Genomic DNA, 16,619 nt, shown 5'->3' on the forward strand with positions numbered 1-16,619 from the left:
AATAGATCAACAATAGCTGCAGGCAGACATGAAAGTGAATCCTGCACTGCTTATTTTGGAATGAGCAGCAGCCTTGAAAGCAAGGTGCTGGAGATTTCAGGAACTGCTGGGAGTCATCATGAAACTAGTAAATACCGGGGCTGTGTTAGGGTAACTAAGAGTAAGAACAGGTGAATGTATACGTACACGTACACCAATGCTAGGAGTATAGTAAATAAATTTGATGAATCTGAAATGCTGGTCAAGACATCAAATGCAGACAATGTCGGAATATCAGAGACATGGTGTCACTCAGACATAAGTGATGCAGAATTTGAATATGTGGGGTAATGTGTACAAGATCAAGAGCATGTTTGTTTTAATTGCAATCTCCAGGGTTCCCCTATATGCTGCTGTAGCATCTGAAAAAGCCAAAGGCCAAGGCTGGCAAATGTATGTATGTAGGTGTGTAAGCAGAGTCGGAACTAGGGTGGAACGAGCGAGGCACCAGCCCCAGGTGCAGCATTTTAAGGGCATATCTGACTAGTTATATATTTTAAAATTGCTTCATTTTTGATTTAATTACAGTCAGACCTGTGTTTAATGAACTTCTTTATAGTGAATTTTTTTAATTCCTTTTGGTAATTACATTTAAAAGTTTCTGTAGAATGAAGAAAATTTCCATATGATGAACGGACTACGAGAGACTTAACTTTGTATGCTTTGTTTCCACCTCTGGCCTTTAGGCAATTTAAGCAATTAGAAAGTGCAAAGGATTAAAGGGATTACCATTCCACTATGTAAGTGGAACGTAAGATGTATGCAGCCATCTATCCCACATACGAAGAAGTCATGCTAGTCGCTGCTTTCTATAGCCAGTCAAAAGATTAAAAATAAAAAAATTATTAAAAAAAATTCTGCATTATCTTTGTACGTGCTACTTATTCCAGAAATTGCTACTTATTCCAGGAACGTGATTCCAGAAATTTTTGTGAGAGTGAAAAAAATTAAATTCAGGATTTATAATCACTTACAGAAAAAAATATCAGGGAGGAACAGAGTTTTACAAATTTTGAAAATAACAGAGAAACTCCAATTACAAATTTCTATAAAGCATGGCCCATTTTGTGACGTCACACCTCTGAGCTTTTTTGGTTTGTTCTCCAGTGGTTAGCACTGGAAGACATAAAAATTTTCAAATATCTGTTAATATTTCAACAGATATTTGAAAAATCAGTATATAAAATCTGTAACCCCTTTACAACTTCTCCAATTCGTTCGTGAGTATTGTCTAATTTATCGAAATATAGAAATAGCGCTATGAATTTTTCTTGTCCTGACTGTAACAGGTTTCTCCACGGTTCCCCTATATGCCACTGTAGCATCTGAAAAAGCAAAAAGGCCAAGGCCGGCAAGTGTATGTATGTATGTATATATTTCACAAGAAGATCCTTCAAAGCGAGAAATATTCAATTAAAATAATACACCTTCATTGCATATTTTTAGTTTATGTTATTATATTAAAAGTACTATATTTCGCAATATTTTGTTTCTATGATTTTATACTAGATATATAAACATAAACTATCTGGTTTTCTAATTTCTTTGTAGTTATATGTACTTTCTTTGTAGTTTATATATAATTAAATTCTGTGTAGATATAAAAGAATATTTGTAAGTTTCTTTTTATTTGATATTTTTGTTTTGTTATATTCATTGTATTATTTAAATTATTTTATTAATAAATATATGCAAATCATAGGCCATTGCAATAGTAATTTTTATAAATTCATAAAGATTGCAGAAGCATAGCAAGGGAGGTGCAGAGGGAGGGGGGAATTTCCCCCTGGTGGCAAGCTTTCGAGGCACAAACTGAAGGAATTATCTATCACAATCACGGGAACCAGGAAGACATGTTGCCCCTTGGGCATCAATGACCCTAGCTACACTACTGAAAGATTGACTACTTGCATATAATGGGGGCATGCTTATAACACTTTTTCCCCAGGCATAGGATTGCCTAGTTCTAGCTCTATTTGTAAGTATGTGAATTATGTTGAATGTTGGGTGCCGGCATCTGACGACTTCGCAGCCAGGGGGCAGGATACCCCCCGACTCCCAACCTTGGCCACGAGGAGGCATGCCAGGGACTACTATCCAGGTAGTGACACGTAGGGTGAGGATTTCAGAAAATTCTATACAGTAGGAGCAGAAAGATAGCTTGAGAAGTATGGGAAGTGGGGGAGAAGGAAAGAGATAAGAAGAAGGGGGATAAGCTGGATAAGTTGCGAAGTGCCGGTTTTGGCTGCCGGCACTTCGCAACTTTGCAGCCAGGGGACACCTGGTCCCCTGACTCCCAACCTCGGCCACGAGGAGGCATGCCAGGGTCCACTTTCTAGCTGAGACTCTTACTGGGGCTATCAGGCAAGCCTGGGAGCCCCAAGGTGCTTAGGTAAAAGGAAGTGGGGATAAGAATTTAGAAGTATGGGGATTGGAAGGGATGGGGAGGTTGGATAAGGGGAGGAGTTAGACTTCCCATGAAATAGATGGGAAAAGTTTACAATAGTTTATAAAGTGAGAAAAAAATAATAATAATAAATAATAATAAAATAAAAAATAATAATAATAAATAATAATAAAATAAAAAATAATATAAAAAAATAATAAATAGTATGAACCAGAGCTGTAATGCTCAATACGTTCTACTTTGATATCAATATTTGTAAAATAATAAGAGAAGTTTACCTCAATATAGTATGTAGAACACTTTCGTACAATACTTTCCAGAAATTAAAATGAAAAAAAAAAAAACTAAAAACTTACATTAGAGTAACAAATAATTTAAAAAATAATTAAAAATCAATTTAATGCAACTAAAAATAAGAAAATTAATTAAAAGAATTAATTCTTTTAATTATTTTTCTTAATTAATTTTTTTAAAATAATTTTTTACTCTAATGTAAGTTTTTCGATTTTTTCATTTTAATTTCTGGAGAGTATCGTACGGAAGTGTTCTATGTACTATATTGAGGTAAACTTCTATTGTTTTACAAATAAATAAATAAAATAATAAAAAAATTATAAAAATAATAAAATAATAATAAAAATATAAAAAAATAATAATAAATAATAAAAAATAAATAAAATAAAACAAAAATTTAAAAAATACCTATATACAATGTTTAATATTAGCTAAGTGAGTACAATCACCACATCTGGGGAACTTCAGAAAATCCAAAACTATAAATAACACTCCATTACATTAATTAACACCATTAAAAGTATTACTATTAGGCCACAGCAACCAGACACACTTGTCCAGTTATTATACAGGACTCAACCACTTTGCCTCTTAATAACACTATGATTATCTGATCCTACACTACCAGATTTCTGCATTAAATTCAGAAGGCAAATGACAAGGCACTATCTATGTACAAACATAGATAGCACCTTGTCAGCGTTTTACAATTCAATATCATATTTACAACATGCGTAGCGAACTTTTCCTCTGTACACAAAACTGCTATCAATATCCTGATAGTGTTTACAAGTCACATCTTGACACGAACATCTCGAGGGTACAGCTCTAAAACGGTGTTCGCAGGCCGGCCACTAGTTAGTACACCGGACCGAACCTATCGGTAACTCTATAGGAGGCTTCCGGATCAGCAAATGTATAATCTTGCTACCTCTACTCTGCCAGATAGTGACTGGAGGGAGTCAGAGTAGTGTGTATGCAGGGGGCATTGTTGAGGCCACGTTATGTCAAGGATCTGGGTATATCCTTACCATGTGTACGCCATATCCAAAAATTTCTTTACTTCATACAGCATGTCCCACCCCCACTCTTTTCTTACTATTGAATACACCATGAATTGTCAAACTAATAGAGCAACCTCCTCTATTAGTTTGACAATTCCTCTATTAGTTTGACAATTAGTTTGACTGACTTCCTCTCTCTGCAACTCAACTTGGCTTTCTCCAGTCCAATTTTCCTAACAGTGAGGTACTTTTCCTTGGTGATTTTAATGTTCACAACTCCAGCTGGCTTCCGTTTTCTAGTCACATCTTATCTGCGAAAAGATCTAAACTTCCCAAACACTTCCTAATTCATTTCACAAATATACGTGGTCTCAATTCTAATCTCAATGATGTCCATTTCCATTTGCAGTCTGCCAAACCCTATGTACTTTTTCTGACAGAATCTCAGTTATCAGTTGACTCAACTACTGCTCATCTCAACTGCCCAAATTATTCGCTGTATGATTCCTTTCACCTTAAAGGTAGTACTTTTGCATATGTCCGTTCTGATATTCCCTGTTAGAGACTTGGTATTTTGGAATCTCCTCGTTTCGATCTTCTCTGGCTTAAAATTTCTCTACTTCATTATGTAAAATTCATCTGTTGTCTCTACCGTTCTCCCAACTCCACTAATTACTTGGAGCTCTTTCACTTCCTCTCTTTGCAACTTGGCTTTCTCCAGTCCAATTTTCCTAACAGTGAGGTACTTTTCCTTGGTGATTTTAATGTTCACAACTCCAGCTGGCTTCCGTTTTCTAGTCACACCGACCCAGCTGGTTGAGATGCTGAGGATTTTGCAATTACTAATGACCTTACACAGATCATTCATTTACCTACAAGAATACCGGACAATCCTAACCATGCAGCCAACACGCTTGATCTTTTTCTCACAAACAACCCTTCTAAGTACGCGGTCAAAGTGAGTGGTCCTTTAGGCACATCAGATCCCAACTTGGTGATTGTCTCTTCTCCAATGGAGCCCTTATCTCATGGCTATTCCCAACCTCATATTGTTTGGAATTACAAGAATGCAAAATGGGATGACCTGCGAGATTTCTTTTCCTTGATCAAATTACTGTTTCAAAACTTCTGATGTCAACATTTGCTCAGATCGTGTCAGTGAAATTATTCTTGTAGGAATGGAATCCTTTATTCCACACTCCACTTTAAAATCTCGTCTTTTATCTAAACCTTGGTTTTCCAGTAAATGTGCTAAGGTTGTTCAAGAGAAGAACGTTGCATATCATAATTGGCTTATTTTCAAATCTTTCGATTCATTTTCTGCGTACACCAAAGCTTGCAATTGTAAAGCAGTTATTTAATCAGTTAAAACTGGATTTTGAACAATCTAAGAGTAGAAAACTTGCTTCTTGCCCTAATGGTAGCCGAGAATTCTGGTCTCTTGCCAAAGCTATTGGCCGCAACTTTTGCCCATCTCTGCTCCCACCTCTGTGAAAACCAGATGGTTCTGTTGTCACTTCAGCCAAAGATAAAGCTGACCTGCTAGCTTCGAATTTTTCTTCCAACTCCTGTATCAATGATTTTGGTAAAACACCTCCCACCATTCCCAACATGCTCCATTCAGTGCCTCTTGTGGTCGTCCGTCAAAAGGATGTTAGAAGGATTTTGACGAATCTTGATGCTAAGAAAGCTCCAGGTCCTGATGGTATTTCTCCACTTGTTCTCAAAACCTGTGCTCCTGAACTTACTCCTGTTCTTTGCCGCCTTTTTTCACTTTCTTATTCCAATGGTGTTTTTCCTTCTGCTTGGAAATTTGCTCATATCCATCCAGTTCCTAAAATGGGTGACAAATTCCTCCCATCACATTATCTTCCCATTAAATTTACTTCTACTCTTTCTAAAGTAATGGAGAAATCAATTAACTGGCAACTTTTAATCTACCTAGAAACCTTCTGTCTGATCAATGATCGCCAGTATGGATTCCATCAGTGTCGATCCACTGGTGATATTTTGGCTTATGTTACCCATTTATGGACAAATTCAATGGAAAAGTTCGGGGAAACACAAGCAGTTGCTCTCAACATCTCAGAGGCTTTCGATTGTGTTTGGTATAAAGGTCTTCTAAACAAGTTCCATCTTATGGTTTGCCAACTGTGTTTTTTTGTAATTGGTTATCCGGTTTTCTCTCTGATCGCTCACTGAGGGTGATGGTAGATGGCTCTCTGTCTTCCAACTTTTCCGTTAATGCTAGTGTCCCCCAAGGTTCAGTTCTTTCCCCCACTCTTTTCCTCTTGTATATTAATGACCTTCTTCCATTGACTGGAAATCCTATCCATAGTTTTGCCGATGATAGCATGTTGCATTCCACTTTCCATTTTGAGAAAACTTGCCCTGCTCAATCAACTTCAACTTCTCGAATAACCACTACCAATTCCTTTAATGCCGATCTCCAGGTAATTCTCCAGTGGGGCAAAGACAACTTAGTTGTCTTATATCTCAGTCTTGTCTTATATCTCACAAAAAGGATTCTTCTGCTCCTATACTTATCTTTGGTGACACTCGAATTTCTAGGCAAAATGATATATCTCTTTTGGGGATTACCCTGACTTCTAATCTCTCTTGGCACAAGCACATTACAAATATTGCTTCCTCTGTATCTAAAAAACTTGGTTTTCTCTTTCGCTGTCAGCATTACTTTTCTTCCAAACAGCTGTTCACTCTGTACAAATCACAAATCTGCCCTACCATGGAATACTGTTCCCACATCTAGGGTAGTGTCCCCAAAACCTCTCTAATGCTTCTAAATTCCATTCAGAAGAGGGAAGTTAGGTTAATTAATGATTCCTCTATAACAGAGTCTCTCCACTCGCTGTCTCATAGACGTTCTGTTTCTGCTGCATGCCTTTTCTACAGATACTTCCATGGGCACTGTTCCTCTGAATTGGCTTCTATAATTCCCGCTCTCTCTTTCAAAACGGTCCAAACACGTGCCACCACCAGCCAACATCCATTTACTGTCCAACTTCAAACTCACAGAACCAACTTTTCATCTTCCTCATTTATTCATTCAGTTACTGTTTTCTGGAATAACCTTCTTTCGTACGTATTTCCTGAAAATTACAGTCTACAGAAGTGCAAGTCTAACATCAACAAATATCTTCTTTCATCTACTCAACTTCCAACCCAAGCACTTGTTAACAGGAGAGACTGCTTCTACAGGGATGGGATACACTTAAATAGAAAGGGTGCAAGAATGTTTGCTGATGCTATCGAGGCAGTGTTAGGTGGGTCGGAAAACTGCTAGATTTGGGGGGATACAAGGACTAATAGATTAACAGTAGCCACTGGCAGAGGTGAAAGTGATTCTTGCACTGCTTCTATTGGAATGAGCCGCAGCCTGGAAAATAAGATGCAGGATATTTCAGAGATGCTGGGATCACTGGAGTACAAGTAAACACATGGGTTGTGTTAGGGTAGCTAAGAAAAAGAACAGGAGCACATATACTTGCGTGTACACCAATGCTAGGAGTTTAGTAAATAAATTTGATGAATTTGAGGTATTGCTCAAAACATCAAAGGCAGATATTGTGGGGATTTCAGAGATGTGGTGTCACACAGATATATGGAATGCAGAACTGGAATTTGGGGAGTACAATGTCTACAAAAAGGATAGACAGGATAGGAAGGGAGGAGGGGTTCTGCTATTAGTTAAGAAATACATAAAATCCAGGGATTTTAAGTCAGTCGACATTGCTGGGCAGTGCAGTGTCGAGTCAGTTTGGTGTGACATAAGCATTGGGAGATCAAAATTGAGAGTAGGAGTGTGCTATAGGCCTAATGACTCTGATCAGTCTAATAAGAAAATGTACAGGGAAATAGAGTGGGCCAGTAAATCAGAGAGTCTTATAATGGGGGATTTTAATTTCCCAGATATTGACTGGAATTTGGGGGCTGGTCACTCACACACTAGCAAGGCTTTTGTGGATTTAGTGGATGATTGTTTTCTACATCAGCATGTTCGGAAGGCAACTAGAGGGAGTAATACTCTTGATTTGATTATCAGTAGTGATTCTTCATGCATTAAGAATCTGCAGGTAAATGAACCACTAGGTGGCAGTGATCACAGTGTGCTGAAGTGGGATTTACTCAAAGAGGTAACTATCATTAGGGGGGTAAAGGGAAGGGTTATTGCTTTCGTAAAGGCGACTACGATGGACTGAGACAGTATTTAAATTCTATACAGTAGGAACAACTGATGATGTTACCAACAGCAAATTCAAAATGGGAAGCATTAAAAGAACTTATCTTGAAAGCTACTAGGCTTTACATTTTAGGCCTAAGTGGATGTCAGATGAACTAATGAGACATTTTTTTTTTTTTTTCTGTGAACCCCAAACACAAGAGGTATTAGAACCTATAGTGCTTGGTACCATGCTTGGGTTAAATGGGTTGAAGGAGAAGTATGGGGGGGAGGGGGATACCGGAAATTTTGCTCTAGAGACTACATATGGCAGAGAAGAAAAATGCATGGGATACATACAAATTAACACGTGACACAGAAGCCTATTATAGATACAAGTTGATCTGTAACCAAGTTACAAAGGAGGTTAGGCAGGCGAAGGCAGATTATGAGAAATCTTTGGCAAGGGATGCAAAGAAAAACAGCAAAGAGTTCTTTACGTATGTAAACTCTAGAAGGAAGGGAATGAATCAGATTAGTCCACTTGATATCGATGGGTCAACTGTTGATGATCCTGCTCAAGGTAGTTAACAAACTAAATGAATATTTTGCATCGACATTCACAAGTGAGGAGTTATTCAGCGAGGGGAATGCCAGAGGTGTATTCAACTCTGGCAGTAAGCTAGAGAATCTTGTAATAACTGAGAGTAAAGTGGAGGAGAAATTGTTGAAGATAAATACAAGAAAGGCACCTGGGGTGGATGGGATCTATCCAGTTATATTAAAGGAGGCAGCAAAGGAAGTAAGCAAACCCTCAGCCATAATTATGAGAGCTTCCTTGGACTCAGGGGAAGTATCCATGGACTGGAGATGTGCAAATGTGACCCCAATTCACAAAGGAGGATCAAAGGGCGACACAAGTAATTATAGACCTGTTAGTTTAACTTCTGTTCCCGGAAAATTAATGGAGTCACTGGTTAAAGAAACACTGCAGGATCATCTAAACAAGACTTCAGTTATAGCTCAGACACAGCATGGTTTTGTTTAGGGGAAGTCTTTCCTGACCAATTTGATTGGATACTATGATGCAATCACAAAAGAACTGGATGCAGGGAATAACTTTGATATTATATACTTGGATCTTAGAAAGGCTTTTGATACTGTTGCACATGGAAGACTGCTGCACAAATTGGAGCAGTGTGGCATTGGAGGCAAATTGCTGCTATGGATAAAGGGGTGGTTGAGGGGGAGAAGACAGAGAGTGGTAATCAATGGACACTGCTCATCGTGGACTAATGTTATTAGTGGAGTCCCTCAGGGTTCAGTATTGGATCCATTATTGTTTTCTGTATTTATAAATGATATTGATGATGGTATATCAAGCTTAATGTCCAAGTTTGCAGACGATACGAAGGTTGGCAGGGTTGTCAAGGACACTACTGACACTATGCTACTGCAACAGGATCTGGAAAGGTTGAGCAGATGGGCTGAGAGGTGGAAAATGAAGTTTAACATTGACAAATGTAAAGTACTACATATGGGAAACAGCAACCCCAGAGCAACGTATCAACTCTGTGGTACTACACTGACAGTGGTAGAGAATGAAAGGGACCTGGGGGTGGTTGTGCAGGCAGATATGAAATTTTCTGAGCAGTGCAGATGGGCTGCAAGAGTAGCTCATGGTGTATTGTCGATGATATATAGGAATTTTTCTAGCAGGGATAAGGAGGTGATTATTCCGTTGTATAAGGCAATGGTCAGGCCACACCTAGAATACTATATACAGGTCTGGAGGCCTCATTTCAAGAAGGATGTAGAGCTGCTGGAACGAGTACAGAGAAGGGCAACAAGATTAGTGAATGGAACAAAGGGTTGCTGTTACGAAGAACGGCTTAAGTTTTGCAAATTATAGTGTCTGGAGACTAGGCACCAGCGAGGTGATCTGATAGAGGTGTATAAAGCCTTGAATGGTTTGAGCATGCTCAATGCTGATGGGATTCTTCCTCTTGCTCAGAATAATCACCTGAGAGGGCATAAATTTAAATTGAGGAAAGACAGATGTAGGATAGACGTGAGGAAATTTGCCTTTAGCCAGCGGGTGGTTGGTTGGTTGGTGGAACAGACTTCTATCCCTTGTCGTGGAAGTTGATGGCCTGAATAAGTTTAAGGCTCAGCTGGACAGGTATTTCGCACGAACAGAGGGGTGAAGTGGAAGTGGTATTTTTTATTTATTTATTTATTTATTTTTTTTTTTTTTTGGCTGATGCTGCATAAGCTTGCTTTCTTGCATCAAATGCTTCTACTAATGCTAATGGTACTAAGTACTATAGGTTCTAATACCTCTCGTGTTTGGGATTTTTATAAAAAAAAAAAAATAAATAAATAAAATAAGCTTGCTTTCTTGCATCCTATGTCTCAACTAATGCTAATATCTACGGTTACCTAGAAGCACAGATAATAGCTGCCAGCACATTCTGGAAGATCTTAACTTAATGTGAAATCCTAATTTGGAGTAACTGGATGGGTGAAATGGGAATTTTTTTTTTTTTTTTGTTTTTGGCTGAATCACTGTATAAGTTTGCTTTCTTGCATGAACTAATGCTAATATCTAGAGTTACCTAGAATCACAGATAAGAGATGGCAGCACATGCTGGAAGATTTTAACTAATTCGAAATGTTATTTGAAACAAACTTGAAAAGACCTTGAAAATATATACATACCTATATATTTCTCAGGGCCCACAGATGAAAAATGTGTATACATATACATCTCTAGAAGAGACCAAAGTGCTACATAATTAGCACTTTTTGATTACTTGTTTAGAAAAATTAAGTACTAATCAATAAGAACATAAGAGTATTAAATTAATTTTGAACTGTATTTATTAATTACACATTTCAAACCACATTTCCTGGTTTTTTTTTTTTTTTGTTTTTTTAACCACATTTCTTCTTTTTACCTTTTTTGCTAGGTTTCGCCTCAGAAATTCATGAAATTAAGTCCCAAGTCATTGTCTTCATCTCCAAAAAACTCGCCACTGCATAGGAGAGGAAGATCAGAAAGTCGAAAATGTCGGAAAGTCTATGGTATGGAAAATAGAGATTTGTGGTGTACGCAGTGTAAGTGGAAAAAGGCATGTAGTCGGTTTGTTGATTAAAATTGAGTCGAGATAACAAGAACATTTACAGCTGCTGCTGACTAACACTGTTGGCAGTCCACCTGGTCACGTGATCTCATAACAGCTCTGTGTAAGCAGCTGTGCTGTTTCCCATCAGATTCCAGATTAGTTGTCAAATATTTTTATATCTTTTTATTGACATTTTCATACAACTTATCAATGATAACAGCCAGACTGGTTGAAAAGTGGTTGGCAGTTGTTAGTTTCGCCTCTGATTATAATCCGTTGGCTCATGGGATACAAGTAAACACTATTAAGCTTTATACTTAATTCCTTATGTAATGTGTAAGTTTTATACATTAAGTTTTATATTTTGTACTTAACTCTAAATACTTACAAGATTCTCATCTAAGTATAACGATATGAGAGGAATCTTTATTCAGGGAGAAATAGTGTTCACTTTTAAAATACTGTAACTGCTTTTGGCAGTTATATTTTAATGTGTCTGTACAAGTAATTTGTTGAAACTAGTGAACAGTATTTATTGAGTGCAACAATCTGCTTAAAAATAAAATAAGAAAAATATAAAAAGGCTAATTGTTTAGGAAAATGAAACTAGCTGTGGCACCAGATCATAATTTGCGTTGCAGCAGATTATAAGTTTAGTTTTGTAGATTATTTTTAAAAACAAACTGAGTACATGCTGGTAAATAACTTAATTTCATTAATTGACAATAGGACTTATCGTTTAAAAAAATAAAACCAGCAATGTTATAAAAGAAAATTAAAACATACAACTACCAAAAAAATTCAGGTTTTGTATACCATTAAAATTTATTTTTGGATTAAGTTAAATAAATGCTACATATTTTATTTTTCTGCATGCCACTTCACAACAGTGTATATTAAAACAAGTAATGTGGACATAATAGGGCTTACAGAAACGTGTTGCCACCCAGAAATAGGGGATGATGAGTTTCAGTACAGCTTGTATAATGTATTTAGGAAGGATAGGGTAGATAGAAGGGGTGGTAGGGTACTGCTTCTTATCAGAAGCAGCATGTGTGTGACGATAGCTTTCCTGGATTCAGACGCTTCATGTGCTAGTAAAGAATCTGTATGGTGTGAGATAGTTGGAAACAAAGGTATAATGTGAGTAGGAGTAATCTACAGACCAGGTGATTGTGAAGATTATGACAAAAGCCTCTACATGCAAATTGAATGGCCAAGTAAGCGTCAATGTCCTATTATGGGTGATTTCAATTTGCCACTAATTGATTGGAGAAAATGGGAAGGAAACTCAACATGGGGAACAAAATTTTAAAATCAACTAGATGACTGTAATTTGTATCAACATGTCAGGGAAAGTACTAGAGAAAAGAATATCCTAGACCTCATCATCACCCATGAATCAGATGAAATAACAGGGCTGACAGTAGAGGACATAGTATTTTGTACATCTGTGAGTGCAAGCAGATCAAAATGGAAAAGTCGGAATACAAAAAAATTCTTACAAATTTATAGTATGCATTGGCAAAAATGGTCCCAATGCTATAGACCACATATTAATATATTAATAGATATTATACTAGAATGTATGTTGCAAACTAAGTTACTAATTATGAATTACATTTGATATAGTGAAGTGTATGCCAAAATATTACTATGGTGAAATTTTAAAATTTTTTAAGAGGTTCACTCTAGCAAAGCAGACAGTAGTGAAAGACCAGATACACATGTAATATATGTAGAGGAAAAAATGTGACCACCAGTCAATAGCAAGGAGGCAAAGAATATAATAGAATAGAGACAATAATGCCAAATATGACAGTTAGTAGTATACTTCTGAAAAGTTACATTACTTGGGTTGTGAAGCCCATCCTCCAATGGGAGGCTCTGGCATTAATACAGGAGTATGTTAATCGAAATAAAGGTATTTAAACAATATGGTGTATGGTATAGGGAGAGAAACCAATTCGAGAATTTGAGGGGGGGGGGATATGGAGTGAAAGACAATAATCAAATCACCAAAAGCAAGAGAAAAAAGAGAGAAAGGATAGAAAGAAAGTGCCAAACTAACCCCTCGGAAAACATATTAGTTTGATGGAAGGAAAGTATGCAAAGCAAAAAGAAAACTGAACGAAAGAGTTGCTAAATTGCTTGGTTTAAGTCACCATGCTTGTCTTAGTATCAAGGCAACTATACTTTTTATTTTCAGTGCAACAGCACTTAAAATAATCTGCAATCAAATGCAGATTATAACCCAGTGATGATATGTATTTTGTCACTTGGTTGCCAGGTTGTTCATTGAATGTGTTTACTTATTCACCAACAAGCACCAAAACAGCATGGCACATTTCAAATAAATAGCAATATACTTCTTTCTCCCTTGGAGCAGTGATTCTTATTTAAACTGCCAGTGCAATACTAAGGCAACTCATGGTGACTTGCTTCACAATATGATATTGATGCATTTCATAGCAAATTCAGTTTTGTTATAGCTACATACAAAACTGAATCTGTCAACTACTTGTAAAATAATGTTTTATAGCTCTTGTATGTCTGAGATTTTGTCCTAAATTTACTTGAGGTTTATAGTGAAATCATAAAGATAATTTGTATTTACTCTGTATTACAAAATAAAATAATTGATTCATGTAAATTTTAAAACTGTGGGTACAACTCCAGAAATTGCAGGATTCTTAAAATGACAATATTTAATTAAGAAAAAAAGTGTAATATTTTAAGAAATTTAGCGTAATATTAAATTTCCACAAATAACTTTAAGCAGGATACTTAATATGCCTGTTAAAGAGCAAGAATTGTCATCAGAATATATCAAAAATTGTATGCATTCTGTTTTTTCATAATTTTATATTATGTTAAATGCAGAAATAGTTTATATTTTTATTATATTTTATTTATTAAAAATGGTTATCTTTCAACAAATATGGTTGCAGAATATTCTAGACTTGAACTATGAATTAATTGTAACTTTCTTCCCGCTTTTAAAAAGAATTTTGTTTCAATCTTTATTCATTATTAAATTATAATGTAGTACTCTTTTTTTTTTTGATAGTGTATATGTTATACAATGGTAATAACCCAATTTACTGTAAGAGAATTATAAAGTTTCATTCATTCTCAAATTCTACTGGAAATAATTTCTAAAAATTTCATTGATTTGAATAATGTAATCAGTGTATTAGAACTTTTGTGAGAAAGTTTCTGTTTTTAATAAGGAAGGTTTTGAAGGTTCAACAACAGTAGTATTCAGAAAAAATATGTAAAAATATTTGTATGTTTGTTTTTCCAGTTATTATATTCATCACAAGAATTTTTTTTGTTTTGTTTGTGGAAGTTGTCTTCAAAAAAAATCATCTTCTTTATACGACCAATAATGAACCATTATCTTCACATTATAATCATATTAAAATTTGCCCTTGTAGATGTCCTAGAGAGGTTTGAGCAAATAAGTCACAGGTCTAGACTCTATATGCAGAATGAGGAAGAATTCCGATCCCACATTTGTAGTGGCTTCTGACATTGATAACTTACGTGTAGTCAGACTGGTCACATTGTAGTAGTAGTGTTTTGTGTCCATATTCAGTTATACTCAATATATATAGGTGTTTTATGTGTTAAGCTTTTTAAAGTGTTCATTTAATTAATAGTTAACAGAGCTGCAAAGACTCAATATGTTCTACATTATACATAAATTAGTTTAGAAAGGGAGGGATTACCTCAACAATCAGTGTATCCCTGGTATGAGTCATAATCCTTGCAACTCCTCATACCAGGGATCCACTCATTTGTACACTCAATATGAAAATGAGAAAAAATTCAATGTGTCCTTTCATCCCGTTCCTCAGCTTCGGAACTCGCATTCCATGCAATCAATGAAGGCCACACTTTTCTATTCAGCAAAGCAAAAATTCTAAGCATCCAACATGATTACACCAAACTATTAATTTCTGAGACACTTGAAATTAAATTACATCAAAATTCAGTCAATGTGCATTGCCCCTACCCCATCTCAGATTCATGGTCCTTCACATGCATATGCCAGGATCGCAACTAATCTCCATGCTATAAAATTCTGCTGCAATACCCGCAGTTTCACTTTCTCGTGATCATGACCCTGGTCGAAAAGTCCCGTCCACTTCGGGGAATAACAAAATTCTTTAGTTCTTAATGTTTCAGAGGAGTCTTAGTGTTTTTCATGTTTTAATATTAGTTTTTAAAGTACAGTCAGTCCTTGTATAACACGAGTTTACACTACACGAATTCGATCATACACTATTTATAAATAGGGGAACGATATCGTATATAACACGAACCGAATTTGCTTATGCACGATTCGCCTTTGTGTTTACAAGAAATGGTAGTGGAATGCGGAATCATCCCAACTGAACGCAACAGGAATGAAGAGAAGATTCTGAAAATGTATTTACGTTTTTTATATCAGTGAAGGGGAAACACGTTTCACCATAATAACATAAAAACCCACACAATTTCAGCTATTGGTATTATCGCAAATGCAATTAGATTGAGTTTACTACCAGATTATAACAGATTCCACTAGCAGGAATGCAACTGGAAATTGCTTTTATTGTTTTATGTTAGTAACCCCCAGAAATGTGCTTTAGTAAAATGTGGGCTAGTGAGGTGTTCATAGTGTGCCTCTGCCTTTACGGTGTTGTTTATTCAGTTGCTACACGCACACAGCTTTTTTTATGTGTATCAAGCATGCCTCCTCATTTTGTAGCTGTGCTTTATTCCCTAAAAATGAGTAAAATACTTAAAAGGCATGAAAAGGAAGCGTCCTGGTGAAGACACTACAGATTCAGAAAGAAAAAGAAAAGCAATATCGATAAACAGAGGCAGACTGGGTCAAAAATTCTTACCCGGGAAAATTGGTAGTGGCCTCATACTAGTGTTTATGGCCAAAATCACGCTGGCCTTCGGCCCACCGGGGTTTCCCCGGTAAGACTTATGGCCAGTCCACCTCTGTCTATAGAGAGAAAAAATATGAAATTGTGAAACGTTTTGAGCAAAATGAAAGACCATTTGATATTGCATGTGCTACAGGCCTAAATGAGGCAACACCGAGAATTACAAAGAATGCAGAGAAAATAAAAACAACTTTCATAGCAGGAACAACTCAATGTGTAATTAAAATCCATTAGATTAAGACACAAAGAATTGGAAGAGATGGAACGGCTGTCATCTGTTTGGATAGAAAATCAAACAAAAAACAAGTTTGCTTACGATAGACGCAAAAGCATTAGCAATATTTTATTGCGTAATAATCGTAATAAAATATGTAAGTATTTTATTACGATAATTTATTGTGTTTGGTAATGTTTTGGTTACAAATGTGTGTTCAATCTTGGGTGGTCGGCACCTAACCCTATTTTTCCCATAGGGCCTGTTGTTTATATTGCACGAGGGTTTCTAGGAATACAATTATTGTGCTATACAAGAACTGACTGTATTAAAAGTATGGATTCATTATTTATTTGATTTCAAAGCATTTAAATTGTTTTTGAAATACGGATGTATTGTATTCTCTC

At 36.2% G+C, this 16,619-nt stretch overlaps 1 protein-coding gene across 3 annotated transcripts in view; it reads left to right on the forward strand.

Annotated features, from left to right (window-relative positions):
* Positions 1-11,332, forward strand: part of Glut4EF (Glucose transporter 4 enhancer factor) — a 328,825-nt gene extending 317,493 nt beyond the window's left edge. For all 3 annotated transcript variants that reach the window (XM_090386182.1, XM_090386183.1, XM_090386184.1), the window contains one exon: positions 10,897-11,332. In XM_090386182.1, the coding sequence (XP_090242308.1) occupies positions 10,897-11,082 (186 nt within the window). In that variant the 3' untranslated portion in view covers positions 11,083-11,332. The remainder of the gene's footprint in view (positions 1-10,896) is intronic.
* The last annotated feature ends 5,287 nt before the right edge of the window (positions 11,333-16,619 follow it).

The sequence above is a fragment of the Mastigoproctus giganteus genome, chromosome 12 (assembly GCF_048544385.1).
Source record: "Mastigoproctus giganteus isolate SK-2022 chromosome 12, ASM4854438v1, whole genome shotgun sequence".
Taxonomy (NCBI): domain Eukaryota; kingdom Metazoa; phylum Arthropoda; class Arachnida; order Uropygi; family Thelyphonidae; genus Mastigoproctus; species Mastigoproctus giganteus.